The following is a 22,596-nucleotide window of genomic DNA, read 5'->3' as shown; positions in this document are numbered from 1 at the left end:
ATATAATGAAAGTTTAAAAATTAATATTATTATTTTTGTTTGTGGTGGTTACTTAGAATTCTCTTAAAAATATTCAGGTCAGTTCATTTGAAAGCAAGCAGTACCTATATGTTGAAAATGGTAGCAGGTCTTCATCAGTGTAGCTGAGGACAGTAGGGTCAAAACTAAATGAGAAACTGACGTTGTTTCTCTGAATCCTGTAAGACTGAAGTACCCCATTGGGCTCCAAAGGAGGTGTCCAAGAGACCAACACCTCACTGGGCCGGCCCTGGAGGTGATTCACTGTTGGAGGGGCTAGACCACGAGGGGGGGCCTGTCTGGTTGTTACAGTTACCCAGGGGCTGCTGGTGTGTCCAGCGGGGTTGTGAGTACGAACACTAAACTCATACTGAGTCCAGGGACGCAAACCAGTTACTATATAGGAGAAGGTGTCAGTTTGTTGTGGGGAGGATTCTCTGAAGAGCACCTGTTGGAGACAGGGGTGGATGATTAAGGTTGATGATTTCAGTTGTAAAGTGTTAACACAATTTTCATTTGATAAGTCCCATTTAGGGTAAAAACCAAGACATACTAAACTCTGTGAAGTTTTCTGTGTTTTTACATTACAATATCTTTATTAGTTATAAGAACAGAACCAGGACATGACACAACTTTTTAAAGATAATGGTCATACCTTTTTATTCTATCAGGCTAACTGACAAATGGCCTGTGAACTTAGATTTCACTGCCTACATCTTCAGAGATGTGTCTTAAGTTTAACCCACCTTTTCCCTTTCAATATCCTCTTCATTACTTCCTCCCTTCCCCACTTCTTCCAGACTTTTCCCAAGTAAGAAATACTCTCCAATTGGCCCATTGGGCTGGGCGGGAGGTCCCCAACTGAGTGACACACGGTCTGTGCCAATGAAGAGAGCCTTGGGAGGAGGCTGGGAAGCAGGTGGAGCTGTTGCTGTGGTGATGTGCTGAGGAGGGGTGTGTGTGCAGCCTGCTGCAGTACAAGCTTCAAGAGTCAAAGTATAAATGGTCCATGGTTCCAAGCGACGAAACAGGAAGTTGCGCAATAGACCGCTGAACTCCAGGTTACCCTCACTGTACAAGTTATACATCTGGGAAGGAGGACAGGAGAAGCAGGGAAGAGGAAAGAAAAGTATCACGAGTGGTGGGACAGGAGGAGAGGAAGAGAAGAGGTATTGTAGGTGGGTTAAAGTAGGAAATAGTGGAACAGAGAACAGTGGAGGGAAAAAGACGTTAAGCAGATGAGAAAAAATTTCATAAGTGTGTGTGTATGTTTGACTGTTCTGACGTCAGGTGCAGTCCTATTGCTATGTACGTATTGTGTTTCAGCATTTATGTGAAGTATGTCCATGTATATGCAAATGAGCTGCTGAATTACATGTATTCAGAATTGTGTTTATTGTAAGCTGATGACTTAAGTCTACGTGTGTGTATGTATATTATTGATATCTATCTGCTGTTACTACTGTCACTTCTACTATGTGAGGCTGATTTTATGCGCTTCTCTGTGCTGTGCATACACTTTGGTATATGTTGGATGTTTTTGTTGTGAGTATTGCAGTATTACCGTGATGACTCCATTTGGAGCATGTGGCTGATCCCAGCTAAGAAGTAACGCTCTGCCCTGCTCTCTCTGCTCCACTGTGAAGTTAGCCAGACCAGCCGGAGAAGCCTCCAGGGTCCTAATGCCTACCCATGGACTGGACACACTGCCTGAAGGGTTACAAAACATCTAGACTCAGTGGAGTGGCTCAGTGGCTGGTGCTGATATATATTTATCCCTGATGGTTCAAACGAGCAGCTGATCATATTCAACCTACCTGCCCTGTTCACAGCTTCCACTCGTAGACTATAGTGACTGTATGGTTCAAGACCATAGACTGTCGCTTCGAGGACTGAACCCTGAGAGAGAAAGAGAAACCGAGATATAATATACAGAGAGATGAAATGAGTAAAAGGACAGAGAAGTAAGAAAAGGTAAAAGGAAAAAAGTAGGAGAAAGTAGGGATGAGAGGGAGATAGGTGAAGAAGGAAGAGATATGGGAGAGAAAAGAGGGAAGACAAAGAAATGATTGTGCAGGAGTTAAAAAGAGAAGGAAAAAAGAGTGGAGATGGAAGGGGAAACAGGGAAGTATGGTGTAGCAAGACAAGAGAGCATCAGGAAATTAGTTACACAAACAAACCCTGCATGAATAAAACCAGCACATTACTCATTAAAATGGGGAATGAAAAGGAGCACTGAAACAATGGTGAGCTAAGATGACATGACATGGGATTTGTGATATCAACATTTCAACATACAGGCTCTGCCATGGTAAAGTAAGTAGACACCAGAGAAGTGGCAGAGACAGAGAGAGACTGGCAGGCAGACGGCCGTCCCTCATGGGTGAATTCAAAGCTTCCAGATTGAGTGTTTATGTCACACATGCACCCTTTCATATCAGACACACACAAACATACAAAAACACAGTGTGTCTGCCAGTAGCTTTAGGCAGTGGGACCCAGCCCAACACCCTGGCAGACACAGAGTAGTGTGTATGTGTGTGTGTGTGTGTGTGATACAGTGGGAACAACATTTACTAATTGATAAGAGACACACTGTTGTTTCAAAAGGCCCTGGCATGTGATGACATGGTAGTCAGGGAGCACTAGGCTGTGGGATGTGGCACTGCCTGTTTGTTTGTTTATGACTGTGAGCTCTGAATCAGCTATGAGACTGATGTTTCTCTGTGTATGTGTCAACATATTTGTGTGAATGCGAAACATAGGAGGCTATATTTTTTATGTGTTGACTCTGCAGTTTTTAAAAAAAAAAATTGTCTGTTCAGGAGTGTATGCTTTCACATAAGCAAGCATATGTAAAGAGATTAACTGGTAACCCACTTCAATGCAGCGGCAAGAGGATCAAAAAGGCTCCAATTCAAACTGAATCAAATGAAAACCCTGACAAATCACCGTAGCGTGGCACCAAGGATGAACTGTCTGAACAACAACCAGAATGCATGTATTCACAGTTTTCATGTCTGGGAGCCAACATGTTTTTCATCCACAGTAAAATAGGATTAATAAGCCCCTAGACACAAGCTAAATCCTCCTGCAAATCACAGTACTTCTCAGTAGAAAGAGGGAGGGAGGGACGCAAAGAAAGAGACACAGAGGTGGAGAAAGATAGAAAGTGAAAGGGGTGGAGGGAGTGAGAAATAAAGACTGAAAGAAAAAAGAGACTGGAATGAAATAAATTACATGTGAGTAAGAGGATGTATGTCAGAGAATTAGAAAAGAGGGATAAGAAAAAGTTAGAGAGTGAGTAAGTTAATAACTGACGAAGGAAATAAAAAAGGAGAGATGGAGGAAGTGGGGGGTGAGAGAGCAAGACAGAGAGAGATTGAATGAATGGTTAAAAAACTAGGGGAGAGGGCTAAAGTGGAAGAGAAAAAAGATAGATGTGGCAAATGGGAGAGACAGATTAAGTGAGCGAGAATGAGAGATCTCTCTACCTTAAAAGCCAGTGAAATATGTGAGGCATGTGGCCTATAAAGCGGTTAACATATGCACATTGTCAATAGCAGCATCTGGCGCTGGCAGCTTTTATAGGAGCATGGAGACTCTGCTACACGCCTCTAGATGGCAATACATTCAAACACTTTATCACTGAAACACACCACATTAACGGCCTCCTCGCTACATAACACACACATGCGCACAAACACACACACACACACACGCACACAAATACTCAACAATCTAGCACTATGAAATTCACCACCTCAGCCTGCTAACTGCCCACAGACCCCAGCACGCAGACAGACAGTAATCAAATGGTGTAACACTGAAACACACTGCTATTACATTACATTAACAGCTCCCTCAATAACTATTTCTCTCTCATACATAGACATGTACAGACACACACACACACACACACACACACACACACACACACACACACACACACACACACACAAAACAAACACTTTCACATAACACACACATATTAAGGAATATGTAAGCAAACACATACACACAAAACTACCAGAAAAATAATGACATGAATAACTGAGTTAAGGTAAATGTATTACCCCTAATCTCTGCTGTGAAGGTAAACAAATGTGAGTATAGAAAATACTGAAGGTCACACAGCTGGAACTGTATTTCCCAACGTTGTATTTGTATGGTTTTTGTCATACATGCCACATTTATACTTTATGTATACCATGCAGCATCTGACCTTGATGTATGTAAGACTGAACAGTTAGAGCTAATAAGAGGCTCCCTTGGATACATATCAGTTCACGTTTCAGCACCAATTTTCTGGTTAGAGCTATATTGCATTTTAGTAACAGGTAGTCATGATTCTAGTGTAGGGTTTTTTCTGCATTATAGGCAATTTTCAGCTTTACTTATGGTCAATGACTGTACTATGGTAGCAAAAGCTGCTCTTAATAAATGGCTGTTTTTCTGTTAAGCCTCTTTTGAAAAAGGGCCAACCTATAAAGATCACATGAACAGCAACAACTGAAGATATGAAAGGAAAACGTTCTCGTCAACCTAAATCCAATGAGCATGAGCATGTGCATGTGTGTGTGGATGATCAAAGTCACTAGTTAATCATGCCAAATGCAGAGAGATTGCCAAAAGAGATTGTGTAAAATGTAAACAAGACAGAGGGAGAGAAAAGGAGACAATGATAGGGAAAGAAAAGAAGAGACAGGAAGAGGTCGTGCTAATTTATACATTAAAAAAGCCTTCAGATCTTACATGGTTCAACACAACTTAGCACTGAGGGGCAAGGAAGCAATCTATTCAATCTTTTATTTCCTTATTCTGTCTTCTCTTTGGTGTGTGAGCTGAGCTACTGCAAGGATCCTCTGGACAGTGTGTGTGTTACCGTGTGTGAAGCCTATATAAAAGGGTCAGTGTGCATGTATGTTCCTTGAACCTTGGGCACATACTGTATATCGATACTGGTGTTTATATGTGTGCATTTGCATGTATCTTAACAAGCCCACATCTACATGCATCTTGTTTTGTACCCATGTGTCCCTAGAAGCTCGTGTGTGCAGCTGCACATCTGTGTGTGTGTGTGATATTCAGGTGGAGAGGCATGGTGCGGCCGGGGGGACAGTGTGTGATACTAATTAAGAATAACCATGTGTATTTGTCAAAAGAATTATGCTGATTATCTCACAAAGGCCCCAGCACTGGGCCCCGCAGAGAGACAGAAACAGAGAGATGGACCAACATTAGCATATGGCTACACACATGCATGCACACACACACACACACACACACACTCTTTCTCTCGCTTTATCTCTCACTCACTTACACACACACACACACACACACACACACACACACACACACACACACACACACACACACACACACACACACACACACACACACACACACACACACACACAAAGACACACAGGTAGAAGTAAGTAAGTGCCTGAGAACACACATGAAAGAAGCATTCCTAATGATAGGTGAATGGGGTCCAACTGGTCTGCTAGAGATGTTTCTCTCCACAGGCCTTCTCTGGACTCTCTGCTCTGTCATAGTAAGTCCTGGAGAGATAATAAAGTACCATGCTGTTTCATCTATTCTTATGTGTCTGTTTTTTCAGTGTGTGGTAAAACACATGATAAGAAATGATTCAACTTGATTCAGCTCAGTTAGGTTCAGCTCAACTCAATTCAATTTAACTCAGTTCAGTTCATTTCAGTTCAGTTCAGTTCAATTCAATTCAGTTCAGTTTGATTCAATTCAATTCAATTCTTCTGTCCAGTCTATTAGTACAAGCTGTGCCCTGACCAGCCCTGTGAGAGCAGTAATTGTTTTCGGAGGTTTCTGAGGTCAGCCAGTGCACCCCATGCTGCTCTCTCACCCCCCATGCCAAGCTCTCAAGCCAAGTTTGTGTGTGTATGTGTACATATTTATGTGTTCATGCCTAATTCAGTGCTGCTGGCACAATTGCCCTGTGTCTGTTTGCAAATGCCCTGCATGGGTGTCCCTGCTAGTCAGTGTGCGTTAGACAGACCATGACACATACAGACGTTCGTGTAACACACACACATGCACGCACACGCACACACGGACACACACACACACACACGCGGACACACAGAGTGCCATTAGGCATGTGTTTGTCTGTGGCCAGCACAGACATAGAGAGGGACTGCAGGGGTCTGGAACAGGCATGCCCACTTCACACAGACAGCTATGATTGGCTTTGGCGGTTCTAGACCCCAGGAACAGCATATTTGGTGTGTTTATATGCAAGTGTGTGTGTGTGTGTGTGTGTGTCTGATGCGGCCAAAGACCAATGGACAAATTGTGGCAAGTGAGGGACGGTATGCTTACAATCCACAGATACCTCCTGAAATTGAAATGAGCAAGCGTGTGTCTGCTTATTCACTCAATTTTATCAGAGCTTTATTTCATCAGGCAGGTCAGTTCTATACAAAAACATACTGAAGTAAATTGAAGCTAACCTGGAGTTAATTTTGAAGAATTTAATTTTAGATTTTTAAAATAAAGAAAAACAAAAATCCTTTAAGGACATTAACGGCTAGGAGTATCTTGAAATTCCACTTGATGGAGGGTTCATCCAAAATGCAGACACCTACCAGTATCTCACAAATACTAAAGTCTTTTTTTTAACGGCATCCCCTGTCATATTTAAACCCCTCACCACCGATTGATTGACATTATGCTGACTGTCAAATATAAATACAAAGATTCTGCATTTATGTCCAGGCTGTGAGACGGCGTCAGAAAGGAGAGGTTGGCAGGAATGCCTCCTCCAGGCTATGGTCAAACATACCGCCCACTTCCAAAACAAATACTTGACAAGGATTCAGTTATAAGTTCTCTCTCTCTCTCTCTCACACACACACACACACACACACGCACGCACGCACGCACGCACACACACACACACACACACACACACACACACACACACACACACACACACACACACACACACACACACACTTTCCTCCGTCTCTCTCTTATATGTACTCACACTCACACTCAGCATTCCTCTAAAGTGGTGACCATCATATCATGGTAGCAGCACTAAACACCCATTAAGACAAGTGGAGAGCACTACACTGGATGGTGTAGCCTCTTTACAGACAGACACACAATAACACACAACCTGTCATTACCAAGCAAAAGAGAGTGAGAGAGAGAGAGAGGGAGAAAAAGGAAGTATGAGAATATATACTAAACTCACTTGAAAATAAAATCACTTGACAGAGTGAGAGGGAGACAGAGGAAGGGGGAATGGAGGGGGCAAAGATGGTGGCTGAGAATAACATAAAAACTATAATTTGCGACAGAGGTAGAGAAAACCTCGATGGAAATGTAGTAATGGAGGGAGGCCTGAGCAGTATGAAGCGTTAGAGGGAGGAGTTGTGAAAAAGACGAGGAGACAGAGAGAAAGATTGCAGTTTGGAGAAGAGGGGAAGTTGCAGCCTGATTATTTGGCTGTTTATGCCGAATGCTGAGAGCCCTCCAATCAGAGTTGGAGACCTCTAACTAAGGGACCTGATAGGCGGAGGGCCTAACGAACTCTGCATCTGAGTCTTCTTATCCTCTCCTCCAATCCTTCCTTGCTCACTTTACCTATCTCTTCCCCCACTCTAAACCTCCTCATCTCTCTCTCCTCACCCTCTTTGCACTCAGCTCTGCATTCCTCACTTCTCTCCACTCCTCTGTCCCCCTCATTTGTTAAAGGGTGTCACTCAGAGCAAGGGCAAAGCCTTGTCATTCCTATTCCTCTGACCACCGTCTATCCTCTGCTCCTGTGCTTAAGAGATGCAAAGAGGATAACTGAGCAGAGAGTGTTAAAAGCAACAAGTGAAGGAGTAAAGCTGTTGGTCAATCCTGTTTTCATGTCACTAACCCTATTTTATTTGAAGATTTAAACTAGCTAAAACAGGTCAGTCAAATCGAAATCCATAATGTCACTAAGTAAAGATGCCTGGATATTTTCTTTTATATCTTTCTTTTATAGTTTATTCTGAAAAATCGAAATCTGTTGAGGCATTTTGATTTTCATGATAATGTGAAAACTATGGTGGTTGAGAGAGCTAAATGGACTACAAATTATTAAAAAATGCAAATATATATATCTCAATCAAATGTGAAAAACATCTCTACCACTTTGATGTGCTGCAAATACAGGAAAACTCAAAAAACACTGTACAGAAACAATTCAAGTCCAACACAACAGAATTTTTCGGGGAACATGACACAAAAACTAACAAATAAAATGATTATTTTATTTACTTTAACGCTCTGATTGCACATTTCTGACATTACTGGAGATAATGGCTATACACCTATACTCAGTCTTTCACTATCTACCAACTGGTTCATCAGTTTTTTGTGTCCCCCTGAGACCTGCACTGGAGATAAGTCTTAAAGAATCCTTTGACATTTTGGGATGCCTTTTTGCTTTCTTGCTGAGAGTCTTCTTGCCAGTGTGACGCTGACAGGTAAGACTCAGGGAGGTCACTGCACCTAGCCAAGAAATAGTCCGGCACATAACCACATGTACGGATTAAAGAAAGGATTTATAGTGTGTTAATTAATGAGTTTTAGGTGAAGGTAGGTGAATTTTGTTACTAGAAAACATGCCTGCTGAGCTATTCTCAGTCCTTTAGGTGATACTTGCGTCTTTGCCTTGCATTTGAGCAGGTAAAAGTGTATCTTATTTGATCACATCCTTAATGTGAATTTCCAAAAAAAACCCATGTGCAAGTTGAAAACACATGCATGCTTAAGTATTCCCCATACTCTGCATCTGTATTCACTCTATGTGTTTCACACCATGTGTTTAACACAATTACTTGTTCGTCCCGATCAAATCATTCAACACACCTGCAGGCTGTTCATGTCTAAGTACACACAGTATATTCTGATAACATGTCCGTACTTACATGCGTCTCCTGGCTGTGCATGCCTAAGTACATGCATTCTGACTGTGTAGGTGACACACACACGCACGCATGCACGCACGCACGCACACGCACACGCACACACACACACACGCACACGTATTCTGAACCTCATGTTGGCTTTGAGACACAGTTCGCCGGCTGGCCCTTGCTCTCCCACACTCTCTGACGGGCTCTTAATGGTAAACTAACAGATTGTAAACATGCTGCCAGCTCTCTCTCTCTTTCTCTTTCTCCACTCTCTATATTAATCCCCCTCTCTTTCTCTCAATCTCATTCTCTCTCTTTCTTCTTTCCTCACAATCCTCTTCACTCACCTCTTCTACTTCCTCCTTAGCCCTGTTCACTTCATCCTTTTCATCCTTCCCCCTCTATCCCCATCCCTTCTGTTTTTCCCTTTCTCTCCCTCTCTGTCTCTCTTTAGCTTTTCCTGGGGTATTTTTTAAACAATGTGTCCTTCATGTACGGTTGGTTACGGGGTGTACAGAAGGACATCATTAGCGCTGGTGGTTAAGCTGTAATTTACACCATTACCGAGGTAGGGGCCATTTTTATTGCCTAGTAAATTTCAGCTCTGAAATATTTAGACCATATGGCTCAATTTGTGTAATAACCTTAATTTCCAAGCACCCTTCAGCTCCCTTCAGTGCCGGCTGTTGTTGGCGGATGGCGGAGTGGTGCGTGCACACGTTCGTATGTGTGTGCACGGTTTGGGTTTGGAACACATACACGTAGACACACACGTTCACGTACGCAGAAACATGGACATGGCAAAAAATGTTAACGCATACGCTACACATAACCTCTTATATACACATTACACACTCTCACTGATTCATTCATTCACACACACAGAAACACGCACGCACACACACGTATGTATGCATGGCGGTAGCAGATTAATAGGGTGTCAGCTTGTGTTTGGGTGAGGGAGCGTCAGGCGTCGGCCAGATGGTTCTCAGGGATGATGACTGTCAGGGGTCCTGCTCTGATCAATGGGATGTATTAATACAGCACACATGCACACACGCACACACTGTTGCACATACACACACAAACAAAAACATGTTACGCATACAGGCACACGCACAGGCTCACATGCAATCATATTCAAACATATGTATCCACATAAAGTCACACTCACAAACACACACACACACACACACACACATATGTATGCACATGGTCTCCCTTCACCAGTGATCCCAGGGGCCGCAGTGTAACATCTGGAAGAGCCAAGGGACGGAGGAAAGGACAGAAGAGTAGAGGAGGAGAAAGATGGAGGTGGTAGGCAGGGAAAGACAGGGAGGCAGGAAGATTGAAAAAAAAAAACTGGATAGAAGGAGAGGTGATCAGGTAAAGACACAGGGGAGGAGAGAAGAGTGAATGGAAGAGGGAAAGGAGGTGCAAAGGGAGAAACAGAAGAGACAGGGGATGGAGTAGGTGTAGAGAAGGGTTAAAGTGTGACAGAGGTAAAATAAAGGTAGTAAAACTGGTGAGAGAAGCAGGCAAATGGAAGAGACGAGATGAGGAAATTAAGATATAAGGGTGGAAGAGGATGTAGAGTTAGGAGTGAGGGAAAAATGTAAGGGTTTACAAGAAATCGGGGCAGCGATCATAGAAGAGAGGGCAGCAGGGATTGAGGAGGAGGAGGAGGAAAATGAAAGAACAGCCAGAAAAAGGTAGAAGAGCTGCAAGGCAGTAAAGGTTGTGAGCAGAAAATGACAAGGGGAAAAAAAAGAAGATTGTGGGGAGGCATGAGGTTAGAGGCAGGTACATAAAACAAAGGTGGAATTTTAGTTGCCCACTGAAGACCTTGCCCAGAATTACGGAGAGCAAAATGATCCTTGGTAGCTAGAATCTCCAGTGGTATGGAGATAGCAGCCCCGTGAGCTTTCCAGAGAAAGGAAATGTTAACACCAAGAGGAAGAAGGGAAAAGAGGAGAGAAGAGAAAGCACAGAAAATAATGAAGAGAAATATAAAGCATAAGAGAAGTAAGAGAACCACGATGCACGAAAGGCAACCTGACACTCTGTGTGAGTGACTAACATGTCTGTCAGAAAGGTGTAAGGCATGGAGAGAGAATTTCGGTGCGCGCGTGTGTGTGTGTGCGCCAGGCGGCGCGGAGGGATCCAGTGAGGCAGGCCGCCTGCGCTTCGTACCCTCATTCCGTCCCATTGCCATGACGACCCCATTAATCAGCCAAGCTGGCACAGAGCAGGGTTCCCGGCCAAGCCTGAGATCAATACACACACAAATACACACATACCAAATGGACACACACACATACACGTGCACAACAATACATCCACAAACTATGAGATTTTGAGCAGAGAAGTATGGGTGGATTAGTGAATATTAAGGTGTGAAAAAAGTTGACAAAGTAATGATGAGTGAGGATAAAAAAGAAAAGAGAGGAGTTAAATAAAGAGCCAAAGTCCTACTGTCACTTCGGGCAATCTCTCATTAAGGGTTTCTGTCATAAGTTGTTTGGAAACAAAAGAAAGTTTTTCCCGTGGTTACAATCCATAGTCTACGATAAATGAGAATCTACTATAGGACTTGTTATTGGAATTTGAACTCTTAGAGTGTTTAATAGTTTAACACAATGATTCATTTGTTAGCATTCTAAAAACTACAGCTATCATGACGTTTGACAGTTTAACTAACAGTTTTTCCCTCATCCATGGTATCCAACCACACTCTCTTTGACTGGCACCTTTCCAACATTTTAGCTCCCTGTCCTGTTTCACTTTGTTGTGCACAATAATTGCAGGTGATGTTTAACGTATGATTGTCCTGGGTGTTCATTAAAGGCTGCTAAGGATGTGGTTGGCCTGGACTTTAAGGAATCTCTGTTTTTACAAATGGAAACAGGTTTTCTTACTTTTGGAACAGAATTCGAACGTGTTGCACTGTGCCTGGTGAAGCCAAACTGCGTTCAGCTGATGAATGTTAATAGCAGTTTATCACCGATTTCAAAATGTCCTTTTTCCTGCCTCCTAAATTATAGTAATCCTATATCCTATATCCTGTATTCTTTAACTGATTGCTTATTCTCTATCTTTTAAACCTCAAATTAATTTGCCTTTCGTGTGTAAAACCCAATATATCAAAATAATTTTGCAGTAATGCAATATCCTGCATTATTACTCGAGACACAAATGTTACAAAACCCTAATATAGCCTACTCTCTTAATGTTTGCTGGGAACTTTGTTTCTCATTTTCACTTTCTTCGTGTATTCCTAAACAACGGAAGCGCATGTGGTGAAGGCAACCGTGTGACAAATGACCACCACCAAAATAAGTCTATGCCATGTCAATGAGCCTCTCACACACACACACACACACACACACACACACACACAAACACAGTGTTCCATATCAATGAGAAGGTGAAAGGTCTCCATTTACATCTTGTATTAATTATGAGTGACAAGCCAAAGGTCACCGAGGGAGAAGAGGCCACTCGTATGGACAGAATATAGATCTATACTTCTACCTCTTCTCCCTCTTTCGTTTTTCCTCCCTCCTTCCCCTATCTATCACTCTGTCTTGCCCCCCTTTTGTTCCTTCACTTGTCTTTTTCTGCCCACTCCACTTCTCTCTTTTGGTTTCACTCATTCTAGCACTCTCTTCTTTTCTCTTTCTTACCTTCTCTATTAACTTTTTTTTCCTTTGTTCTGCCAATCTGGATTTCTGTCTTTTGATTTTGCCCATTTCTTCCCTCTAAGTGTGTGTACATCAATGTGTTTATCTCTATTCCTCTTTTCTCTCCCCTTTTATCATCATGTCATGTTTGAATCTCTATTTATCTTCTTTGGTCATGTTTTTTGTTACTCCCTCTCTCTCTCCTTTTCTGTTTTCAATCACACATAAATATTTTTTTTTTATGATAACTGTTGCATATAAGTAGAATCAATCAAGACTGAGTTTCAAGTATTAATGCACAAACACACACACACACACACACACAGCCATAGAGGTGTGTGGTGGCATGTAGTGAGGATTCAAGCCACTGTTGATAAATATCTCATTGCAGCTTTCGGGGAACTTAGCCTGTTTACTGAGCTGCCAGCTCCTATTTAGACTAGATGGTAGCTGTTAACAGTAGTATATACATGTGTGTGTGTACAGTACATGTGTGAGTCTGTGTGATGGGATGTTTGTGTGTGCTTATGTGTGTGCACATGTGTGTGTTTGGTTTGCGGGAGCTTGCTCATAGTTATTCCCTCAGCGTATCAGGCATGGCACAGAATTGTGGGAAGTGCCCTGGAGAATAGCTGGCCACTGGCAGTGTGTGTATGTGTGTGTGTATGTGTCTTCAGGCCCCTCACTAGCAAACAGATGGCACCAGTACGACAGGTAGAGTACAAATTTCTTTAGATGCATCACAAATGACAATAGGCACACACTCCCACACACACATTGTATACTATAAATAGCGACCATATACTTGTTATTTATATTTTAATGTTTGGGAATTTTATACATCTATATTTACAAGTATGTTTGCATGTTCTTCATTTTGAAGTCGCAATTTTTGCAGTGTGAGCAATCTTATCAATACAAAGACACCCCACCAAAAGAATATCAGATACAACAAATACCTGAAGAAAACAATGTGTGATCAAGGAGGAGACTACCCTCAAAGACAGAGACATGCACGTTTTCATCTTCCACCATTTACTGTGTATGTGTGCATTTACCTCCACAGTGAGAGCAGTAACAGCAGTTGAGTTGAGCGTTGGGTCCTCTTGGTGCTTCTTGTAAACCAGTCTATAATGGGAAATTAGACCATTGGGCTGTCTCGGTTCACTCCATTTCAGATGAACTGAATACGCACCTGTTAAAGTGTACAGCATGTGGGAATGTGACAGTGATTCAATACAATGGCATTTTTAATGTTATAACTGTGTTTTCATGTGGCCTGGTGAACTCACCAGAGGGTGTGACAGTGGGAGGGGCCATTTCTTGTGGTTCTGCCTGTAAGGTCTGACCTAAAGCCCATTGGCTCACAACTGAGCCTTTGGAGTTGTAGGCTCGAACCCTGTACTGGAAGTAGCTGAAGGGTTGCAGGGTGGGGCTTGCGTCAAAAAATTCAAGCAGCCCACTGGACCAGATGAAAACCAGCAGCTCCTCCTCTGTTCCTGCTGGACGCCTATAATAAAATGAATTCTTGGATTAGACATTCATTGTTTATTTCTTATAATCCAAATATAAAAAGTATACAAATATATGCTCTGAAAATGTTTCCATATATCTAAGTATAATTTTTATCAATTTAAAATTTATACACTGAAAGTGACGTAGAAATGAAATCACAAGTTGCACTTGGTACATGAAAAACTGCGTTTGAGATATGCTTGAATAAACCATATGGTATTATTTTTTATATATTTTGGGAAACTTTGGCTACCAAATAAGTGTATATATGTGTGCTATATTCTCTGTACTATAAAGTGTACTGTCTGTGAAGATTCTCAGTCATCCAGATCATGGTATCCTGTAAGTGCTATGCGAAGGCAACTGGACTTGCTTGAAGTTCTTGAAGACATTTCGCCTCTCATCCGGAAGGCTTCTTCGATTCTTCTACAAACATAATATCCCTGTGCATTTCAAGCCCAGTAACACTCTGAGGTAAAAACTTGTCCACCCTAAGGACAAAATACCCAGGCACAAGCAGAACAACGTAGTTTACGCAGACCAATGCAGCGAGGAATGCAAATACTAGTACACTGGGAAAACTAAAACAACCGCTACATAAGCACATGGCACAACACAGGAGAGTCAGGACTCAGTCGTCCACCTGTATCTTAAGGACAAAGAACACTCTTTTCAGGACAGTGATGTACGCATTTTGGCCTGCGAAGACTGATGGTTTGAAAAAGGAGAGAAGCCATTTTTGTCAACCTGGAACACCCATCACTAAACAGAGGAGGTGGTCTGAGACAACACCTGTCAGCCACCTAAGATACAGCTCTAAGTTCACTCCCCGGACAGCTGAACACCCATCCACACCGGGAGTCATGTGACCTCAACGTCTCACATGATGGCAGGGTGGGTCAACGACTCACTTGTCATCCTAACGACGCTCAAGCTGTTAGCACCCATCCACATCTTGACCCATGTGATCCTAACAACTCACATGATGACCAGGAGGGTCAACGACTCATGTGACCTCAATGACTCACAAGTGTTGCTGATCTCACCAGAGGATATTTACCTGGAAATCCCCACTAGTCAGTTAGAACTGCAGAAGCCTTTGGATGAGAGGTGAAATGTCTTCAAAAACGTCAAGCAAGTCCAGTTGCCTACACATCCCACTTACTGTACTCAATTCAAAATAAAGTTTAGGTGTCTTTTTGCACCAGTACTGTATGGTATAATGATGTTTCACTCTTGTGTATTTGCAATATATTCAAAATACATTTGAGATGTGCTGAAAACAAAGAAAACTGATCATTGTGTTAAGTAGATTATCTCAAGTATCTCAAGTATGCAATCATTATACTTTCATTATACTTTAGAATACTTCAGTGTACTGAAAATAAACACACACATAGTGTCGAATTGAAATACAAAATGTAACATCACATCTTAAACATCAAGTGTAAATCACAGGCTGATGCAAGCACCCTGATGTCTTGGTAAGCCCCTTTGTTGGTGATTACGTAGGGTTTCAGGTGTGTTGTGTGTGTGTGCGTGAGAGATATTTTCCTATTTTATCCAAGTCCCTGTCTGCCTGAGTCTGATCATGCCAAGTGTGTCAGTGTGTGTTTGTGTGTGTGTACTGCTATGCTAATGTGTGTTTCCTGAGGAGTTAAAGGGCTTAGTTTGGTCTGACCCTGCATACAGATCACACATTCTTTGGTCAACAAGCAGACCACGACCTTCAGCATGCATTAATACACACAAACACGCACACACATACACACACAATGTACGTAGACTGGCAAGCAGACATTTGCCTTTAGCCGCATCATCAAAACTTCTGGGCTTCTGTATATAGGTTGTATGTGTATATTACATGTATGCAAAGAGTATGTTTATGTTATGTAGTGTATGTGTGTTACTTCTCGGTCATTAGTGGCGATATACTGAGTAGATAACGTGAGCACATGACCACATTGGTTTGCTTAAGGTGTAGTTGTTTCCATGTCTGCAAATTGTGTGTCTTTTATCCTGTCTCCTACATCAGTCAGTATTGGTTCCTTTTAACCATGAAGGCCATCTTCCCCTTACCACTACCAAGTAATTATAGTTGTCATTACTAAGCCGTACATTAAAAACTGAGGTGGCGGATTAGAGAATGCTCAAGTGGTTGATGGACCTGTCTTAAAGGTAACTTTGGAAACCGCCGGCAAACACGGTTTTTTGTTATTTTGTTATGAGGATGTGTAGTAAAATTTGACTGTTAGCTCCTTAGATCTCAACCCATTACATTCTCTCTGGGATAAGTTGGAATGTACCCTCAGGAAAAGCACCAATGTCTGTGTGAAGATTTATTAAATGTTTCCAGCACTTTTCTGTGTGTGTATGTTACCTGTATATGTGGTAGGAGGTGATAAGTCCGTTAGGTTTTTGGGGGGGTGACCAGTGGATCTCCAGGACATGGGCTCCAGCTGCCTTTACTGTGGGGGGTGGTAGACTTTGTGGGCTGGCCTCTAAAGTCCGAACTGAAACACCCTCTCCTACCCCACACCCCTCTGCAAAGAGCAAAACAGGAGGAATTATTCACAAAACACAGACATTGATACACACATATCTTCATTACATTTGTTTCTTTTACATTAATGAAACAAATCGGATCTACAAAGTCTTTTCGCCCAGTATGACCCCATTTATGAAGCATGGTCATACCTGCTGTGAGGCTATAGTTGAAACACCTCAGCTAAAGCATGCTGAACTATGCCTGAGGAAAAAGGCCATTAGCTACTATTTAAAATCTCTGTTTAATTTTTTTCTGTAGCTGCCCACCGCTTAGTCACAGGCTGCATCACAGGGTTTCTCACCCCTCATATCACAAGATGCAGTAAGATGAAAACGATTAGATGCATCTAACAATGTGTCTTTGGCATCCTCAGGATTCAATTTTTTTTTGGCCACCGTTACAGGCCACAGAATATAAATCTAGCTTTTTTAACTACCCTCAGCGTTTATATCAAACTGGCCTCCTCAGGGAGCGAAGCCCGTGTTAAACAGAATTGCAGCAATGTCATGTCAATCACAAATAGTGCTGCTATGTACACTAGTTTCTCTATGCTAAATGCATTCATTTCAATGAACAGTGTGTAAGGCTTTTATTTATTTTCACAACAGTCTTAGTACAGAGAGCTGAATTTTCAAGCTGAAAGATATTTACCAATCTGACAGGCCTGCACTCTGATGTAGTAGGTGGTGAATGGCTCTAGACCAGTCACAGTGAGGTGCAGGTCTTGCCCAGCATGATGCATTATGGCTCTGTCACTTCCTGGATTAAACAGGATGTTGTAGTTGACAGGCTGGCTATTGAGCTGAACTGTGGAAAAGGAGAAAGACACATAACGTGATTATCTTTAGTTATGTTATTTGTTGGAGTACATTTATAACTGAAACAAAAAAACAGGATATAATATAAATGTATAAGGGATATAATTTTAAATTCCTTCAAACCAGACAAAAATGCCAAGCTGACCCTCAAAGCTGCAAACATGAATGTAACATAAAATTACCAACTTACATTATTTAGAACATGTCACATCCATGAAAGTAGAGTTAAAAAAAAAGTTAAAAAAAAATAATTTGAAAAAGTGCTAGAACTTGTACTAACAGTATCTTATAGGATTAGACCGGACTTGTAGACTTGAACATTATTTTTCTTAGCATTGTCAACAAACTGCATTAGTACAGCATTCATCCTCAATTAAAAAAACCCTAACATACACCCTATAGTACAACTATACTACAAAAACGCATTTGACTGTTACAGCTACTACTTTTGCTTTGTAGGGAAAATCAGAAACCATTAAGCATAACTCCATTGATTGTAATTCACTATGTATAGGAAAATTTGGTTGATAAGTGCTGTAACTAGCTGTAAAGCATATGGTTTCCTACAACTAAATCTACATATCTGCTTATATTTTGGTTTTAACTGTGAATGATCTAGCCTTTACAATCCTGGCACTGTGGTGTCACAACCAGACAAAAACACATAAATGTATACATACAGAAACACCCACACAGATACACACATGTACTTAGACTTTGTTAATATTCTCACCGGAGGTTTTTCTATAATTCAGGCCTACTGTATTGTGATGGGTTATTCAACATTCATGAACTCTTGATATCTCGAGAACGAACTGATTACCAGACAAATGAAAGACTTCAATTATTCACCCCCCCACTCACATATGCACACACGCACCTACAAACACACACACGCACACACACGCGCACACACCTATGACTTCAGCACATGGAGCTTTTTATATGAGAAGACTTTAGCTGCGTTAATACACTTTCACATAGTCCATACACACACTAAGGGATATTTATTGTGTATCTCTTTGATTGGTATGTTGCCCAGCCATCTATAATTCAGTCACTGTGATATTTAATGTATTTTATTAACAACCAATCAGCTGCATTGACATCTTCTATTTCTTACACAAGATGACTACAGTTACAAATGCACACGTATACTTTCACAAAAAACCCATACACACATACAATACCTTCTTACACACACACACACACACACACACACACACACACACACACACACACACACACACACACACACACACACACACACACACACACACACAAATGCAAACACACACACAGATATAAACACTATGATGGAGGAATTGATCCTAGAGTAAATGTCTTTGTAATAGCCATACGTCAGTGTTTTGGCAGTCAATGTATGCATATGAAGACAGAAACAGACACTCTGTCAGAGACTCAGGCATGCACACACACACAGTCACAAGTCAAAAACAGTCCAGACTCTGGGCTCAGGGAGTTAACCAAGCGTGAGAACCCAGCCGATATTTCCTCACCTTTAAAATCAACCCATAATGACGATAGAATAGGCCTGCCTATGGAAATATCTCCACAATGACATGCATACACACACGCGCGCACAAACACACACACACACACACACACACACACACACAGCCGCACAAACACACACACACACACACACACACACACACACACACACACACACACTCTCTCAAATACACCTGTATAAAGATGCATACATAAACACAGACAAATATACAGAAACAAAAGGCACACAAATCCACACACACACACACACACACACACACACACACGCACGCACACACACGCGCACACAAGCGCACACACACACACACACACACACACACACACACACACACACACACACACACACACACACACACTCAGTGAAGTGTCTTTGCTACTTGGTCCTATAAGCGGTTTCTGAGATAGGAAATCAGCCTAATGAGAGAGTAATAGTCAATGATAGATGGGTTAGGGCAGACAATCACTGCCCCATAAGCATGAAACTCATCCCCAAGTGTATGCTCATGTATGCCTGTGTATGTGTGTGTCCAGGTCCTGAGAGGCCAGAAGGTGAATGGAAAACTACTGAGGGCTTTTTGTTTTAGTTTGTTCCCTCTCTCTGTCTCTTCATACCTGAGGAAGAAGTTAGATACATGGAGGAAAAAACTTCTCTCTGGTCAATTTAACATTGTGAATATAATTTTTTTCTGTCTTGTAGAGCTAAATCCATTGTTTTAGTACTGAGTCAAAAACTGAAATAATTGGAATATCCCTTCATGTTGAATTTTGAAACTGTATGTATCACATTAACTTGGTTCCCAGTTTCTAAGTAATGCAATCTGAAGAAATATAATCACAAGAAAATGAGAATGAAAACTACTCATTCTGTGGGTCTATTGTTTTATATAGCTCTTGGTGCAGTGCAGTTGGGGATTTATAAGTTAGAAGGTTAAGTCAAATGCTGTCTTTATAACAAAATCTTTATAAACACTTAATTAAGTCCATCTGTCTCTCTATGATCCATTGTACTAGTGAACATTCTCTCTGACCACACAATTACCCACAAAGCCACAGTAACACCTTGAGTTTGTGCAGTCATTAACAGAGTAGATCAGGGGTTTGATTGGTTAATGACACATGCAAAGGGTGGAAGTGGAAGGAGCCACTGCTTTTCTGTTTTCCACCCATTTAAATTCCCATTTCAAAGTTTTCTTTTAATTATATCCTCGATGCACCTCAACATAGAAACAGGGGTCTCCAGGATAATTTAAAGATACTAAAAGGAAATAATTTTTAATGATTTCAACCTAGTTTCTGAGTTTAAATGTCAGAATTGTAAAATGTAAATGTGACACAGCTGCACACAGGCTTCTGAAATTATTTCCAAAGAGCAAGTTGAAATACAAATGTGACACACTGTTGGGTTCCACAGAATACACATTAGTTTACACATATTATCATTAACAAACATAAACAAGTTGGTTTTATCATCAAAGGTTAAAAAAAATGTGTAATCTGTAATCAAACCAAATGCACTGGGCTGAAAATGATTTAAGGTCCATCCATCCATCCATTTTGATTGCTACTCACCAGGAGGGTTCCAGGCAAGAGAGATGGAGTCGGGGCCTGACACTGTCACATTGTAGGGAGGTGGGATCCCAGTGGGGCATGAGACTGGAGTTTGTATAACATATTTGTCACTCACACCAGTCCCACCCCCTGTCCTGGCCTCCAGCTCATACACATACCTAGAGAGATGGCATGGCAAAGAGAGGTGTGGAAAAAGAAGCAATGAAATTCAAAAGGAGGGGCACAGAGAAATGAGAAATCAAGGGAGAAGGAAAAGATTATACAGAAAGGCAGTGTTAATTGGAAAGTTTCCCCCAAAACAGTACCAATGTATTCAGTGAAGCAAACACAAGATCTGGTCAGGACCATGGCTCAGACAGTCAAATAATCAAAGGGAGCTTTATTAATATGCATATACCAAATACATCCTAACACATCTTAGCTCTTTCCTGTCAGTTATGACCCAACCCTGAAAGTGTATTTACTCTATTTGAATTACATGTCACAGGTGTCGTCTTCCCATACCACATGAACTAAAATATAGTCATCAATTACTCCACCTAGCACAATTTAGTAGCACAGCATAAGGTCTGAATGTTAGAAGGGCTTTCAAACCGAAACTATCACTACAACAGAACAAAGCAAGAGTCTGCTACTTGTTAATCTTACTACAGTTTATAGGTAATGGATGAAATGCAAGCCACCAAGACTGGTTTAAATGCAAAAATGTTGTCCTTCATAACTAGCAAATCAGGTCACTGCTACCAGGTACATCCTGCAAGGTATTCTTCATGGTTTGTGCACTTGCATACACTTACTGAGCACTTTATTAGGAACACCTGTACACCTGCTTATTCATGCAGTTATCCATTCAGCCAGTCATGTGGCAACAGTGTAAATCCTGCAGATACAGGTCATTTAATGTTGACATCAAACATCAGAAGGGGAAAAAATGTGATCTCATTGACTTTGACTGTGGTATGATTGTTGGTGCCAGACGGGCTGGTTTGAGTATTTCTGAAACTACCTCTCTCCTGGGATTTTCACACACAACAGTCTCCAGAGTTTAGTCAGAATGGTTTGAAACCCAAAAAAACATCCAGTGAACGGCAGTTCTGCAGACGGAAACCTTATGTTGATGAGAGCAATCAGAGGAAAATGGCCAGACTGGTTGGAGTGGTGGGCAGAAAAGCATGTCAGAATGCACAACATGTCGCACCTTGAGGCGGATGGGCTACAACAGCAGAAGAGCATGTCAGTTTCTACTCCAGTCAGCTAAGAACAGAAGTTTGAGGCTGCAGTGGGTACAGGCTCAGCAAAACTGGACAGATAAGGATTGGAAAAATGTAGCCTGGTCTGATGAATCTGGAGTCAGTGCACTACAGTGGCCTCCCCCCTCATCAGATCTGAATCCAGTACATAAAGTACAGTCCTTTGGGATGTGGTAGAACAGGAGATTGATAGCATGAATGTGCATCTGACAAATCTGCAGAAATTATGCGATTCAGTCATGTCAACATGGACCAGAATCTCAAAGAAACGTTTCCAAAATCTTATGCAATCAATGCCACGGAGAATTTAAGCTGTTTTGAGAGCAAAAGGGAGGCCCTACCCAATATTATTACTGTGCTCCTAAAGAATTTAAGCTGTTTTGAGAGCAAAAGGGAGGCCCTACCCAGTATTAGTACTGTGCTCCTAAAGAATTTAAGCTGTTTTGAGAGCAAAAGGGAGGCCCTACCCAGTATTAGTACTGTGCTCCTAAAAAAGTGCTCGGTGAGCGTATTCTCAGCAATGGCGTGCATATTAAGGTGGAGGAAAAGTAGAGCCAGAACTAACTTAGGGTAAGCTCAATTGCCCAGCTGTGCAAACGCAGTAGCGGAATATGAGGCCAAAAACTTGAAATAAACTGCAAAAAACCTAGAGTCCCCAGGTCTGTTTGAGCACAGGGGTGAAATATTTTGTTAGTGTCATTTGTAGAGAGAAGTCTG

The 22,596-nt window shown here is 41.6% G+C and overlaps 1 protein-coding gene across 1 annotated transcript in view; it reads right to left on the bottom strand.

Moving 5' to 3' along the window:
- Positions 1-22,596, bottom strand: part of ush2a (Usher syndrome 2A (autosomal recessive, mild)) — a 223,593-nt gene that overhangs the window by 15,874 nt on the left and 185,123 nt on the right. The window contains exons 70-78 of the mRNA XM_040127015.1: positions 20,630-20,787; positions 17,358-17,513; positions 16,539-16,701; positions 13,936-14,153; positions 13,702-13,838; positions 1,836-1,917; positions 1,583-1,728; positions 765-1,106; positions 105-466 (exon numbers count right to left, since the gene is read on the bottom strand). Of these exons, the coding sequence (XP_039982949.1) occupies positions 105-466; positions 765-1,106; positions 1,583-1,728; positions 1,836-1,917; positions 13,702-13,838; positions 13,936-14,153; positions 16,539-16,701; positions 17,358-17,513; positions 20,630-20,787 (1,764 nt within the window). The remainder of the gene's footprint in view (positions 1-104; positions 467-764; positions 1,107-1,582; positions 1,729-1,835; positions 1,918-13,701; positions 13,839-13,935; positions 14,154-16,538; positions 16,702-17,357; positions 17,514-20,629; positions 20,788-22,596) is intronic.

The sequence above is a fragment of the Xiphias gladius genome, chromosome 1 (genome assembly GCF_016859285.1).
Source record: "Xiphias gladius isolate SHS-SW01 ecotype Sanya breed wild chromosome 1, ASM1685928v1, whole genome shotgun sequence".
Classification (NCBI taxonomy): Eukaryota; Metazoa; Chordata; class Actinopteri; order Istiophoriformes; family Xiphiidae; genus Xiphias; species Xiphias gladius.
Note: the sequence above shows the minus strand (reverse complement) of the source record. Positions and strands in the feature narration are given on the sequence as shown.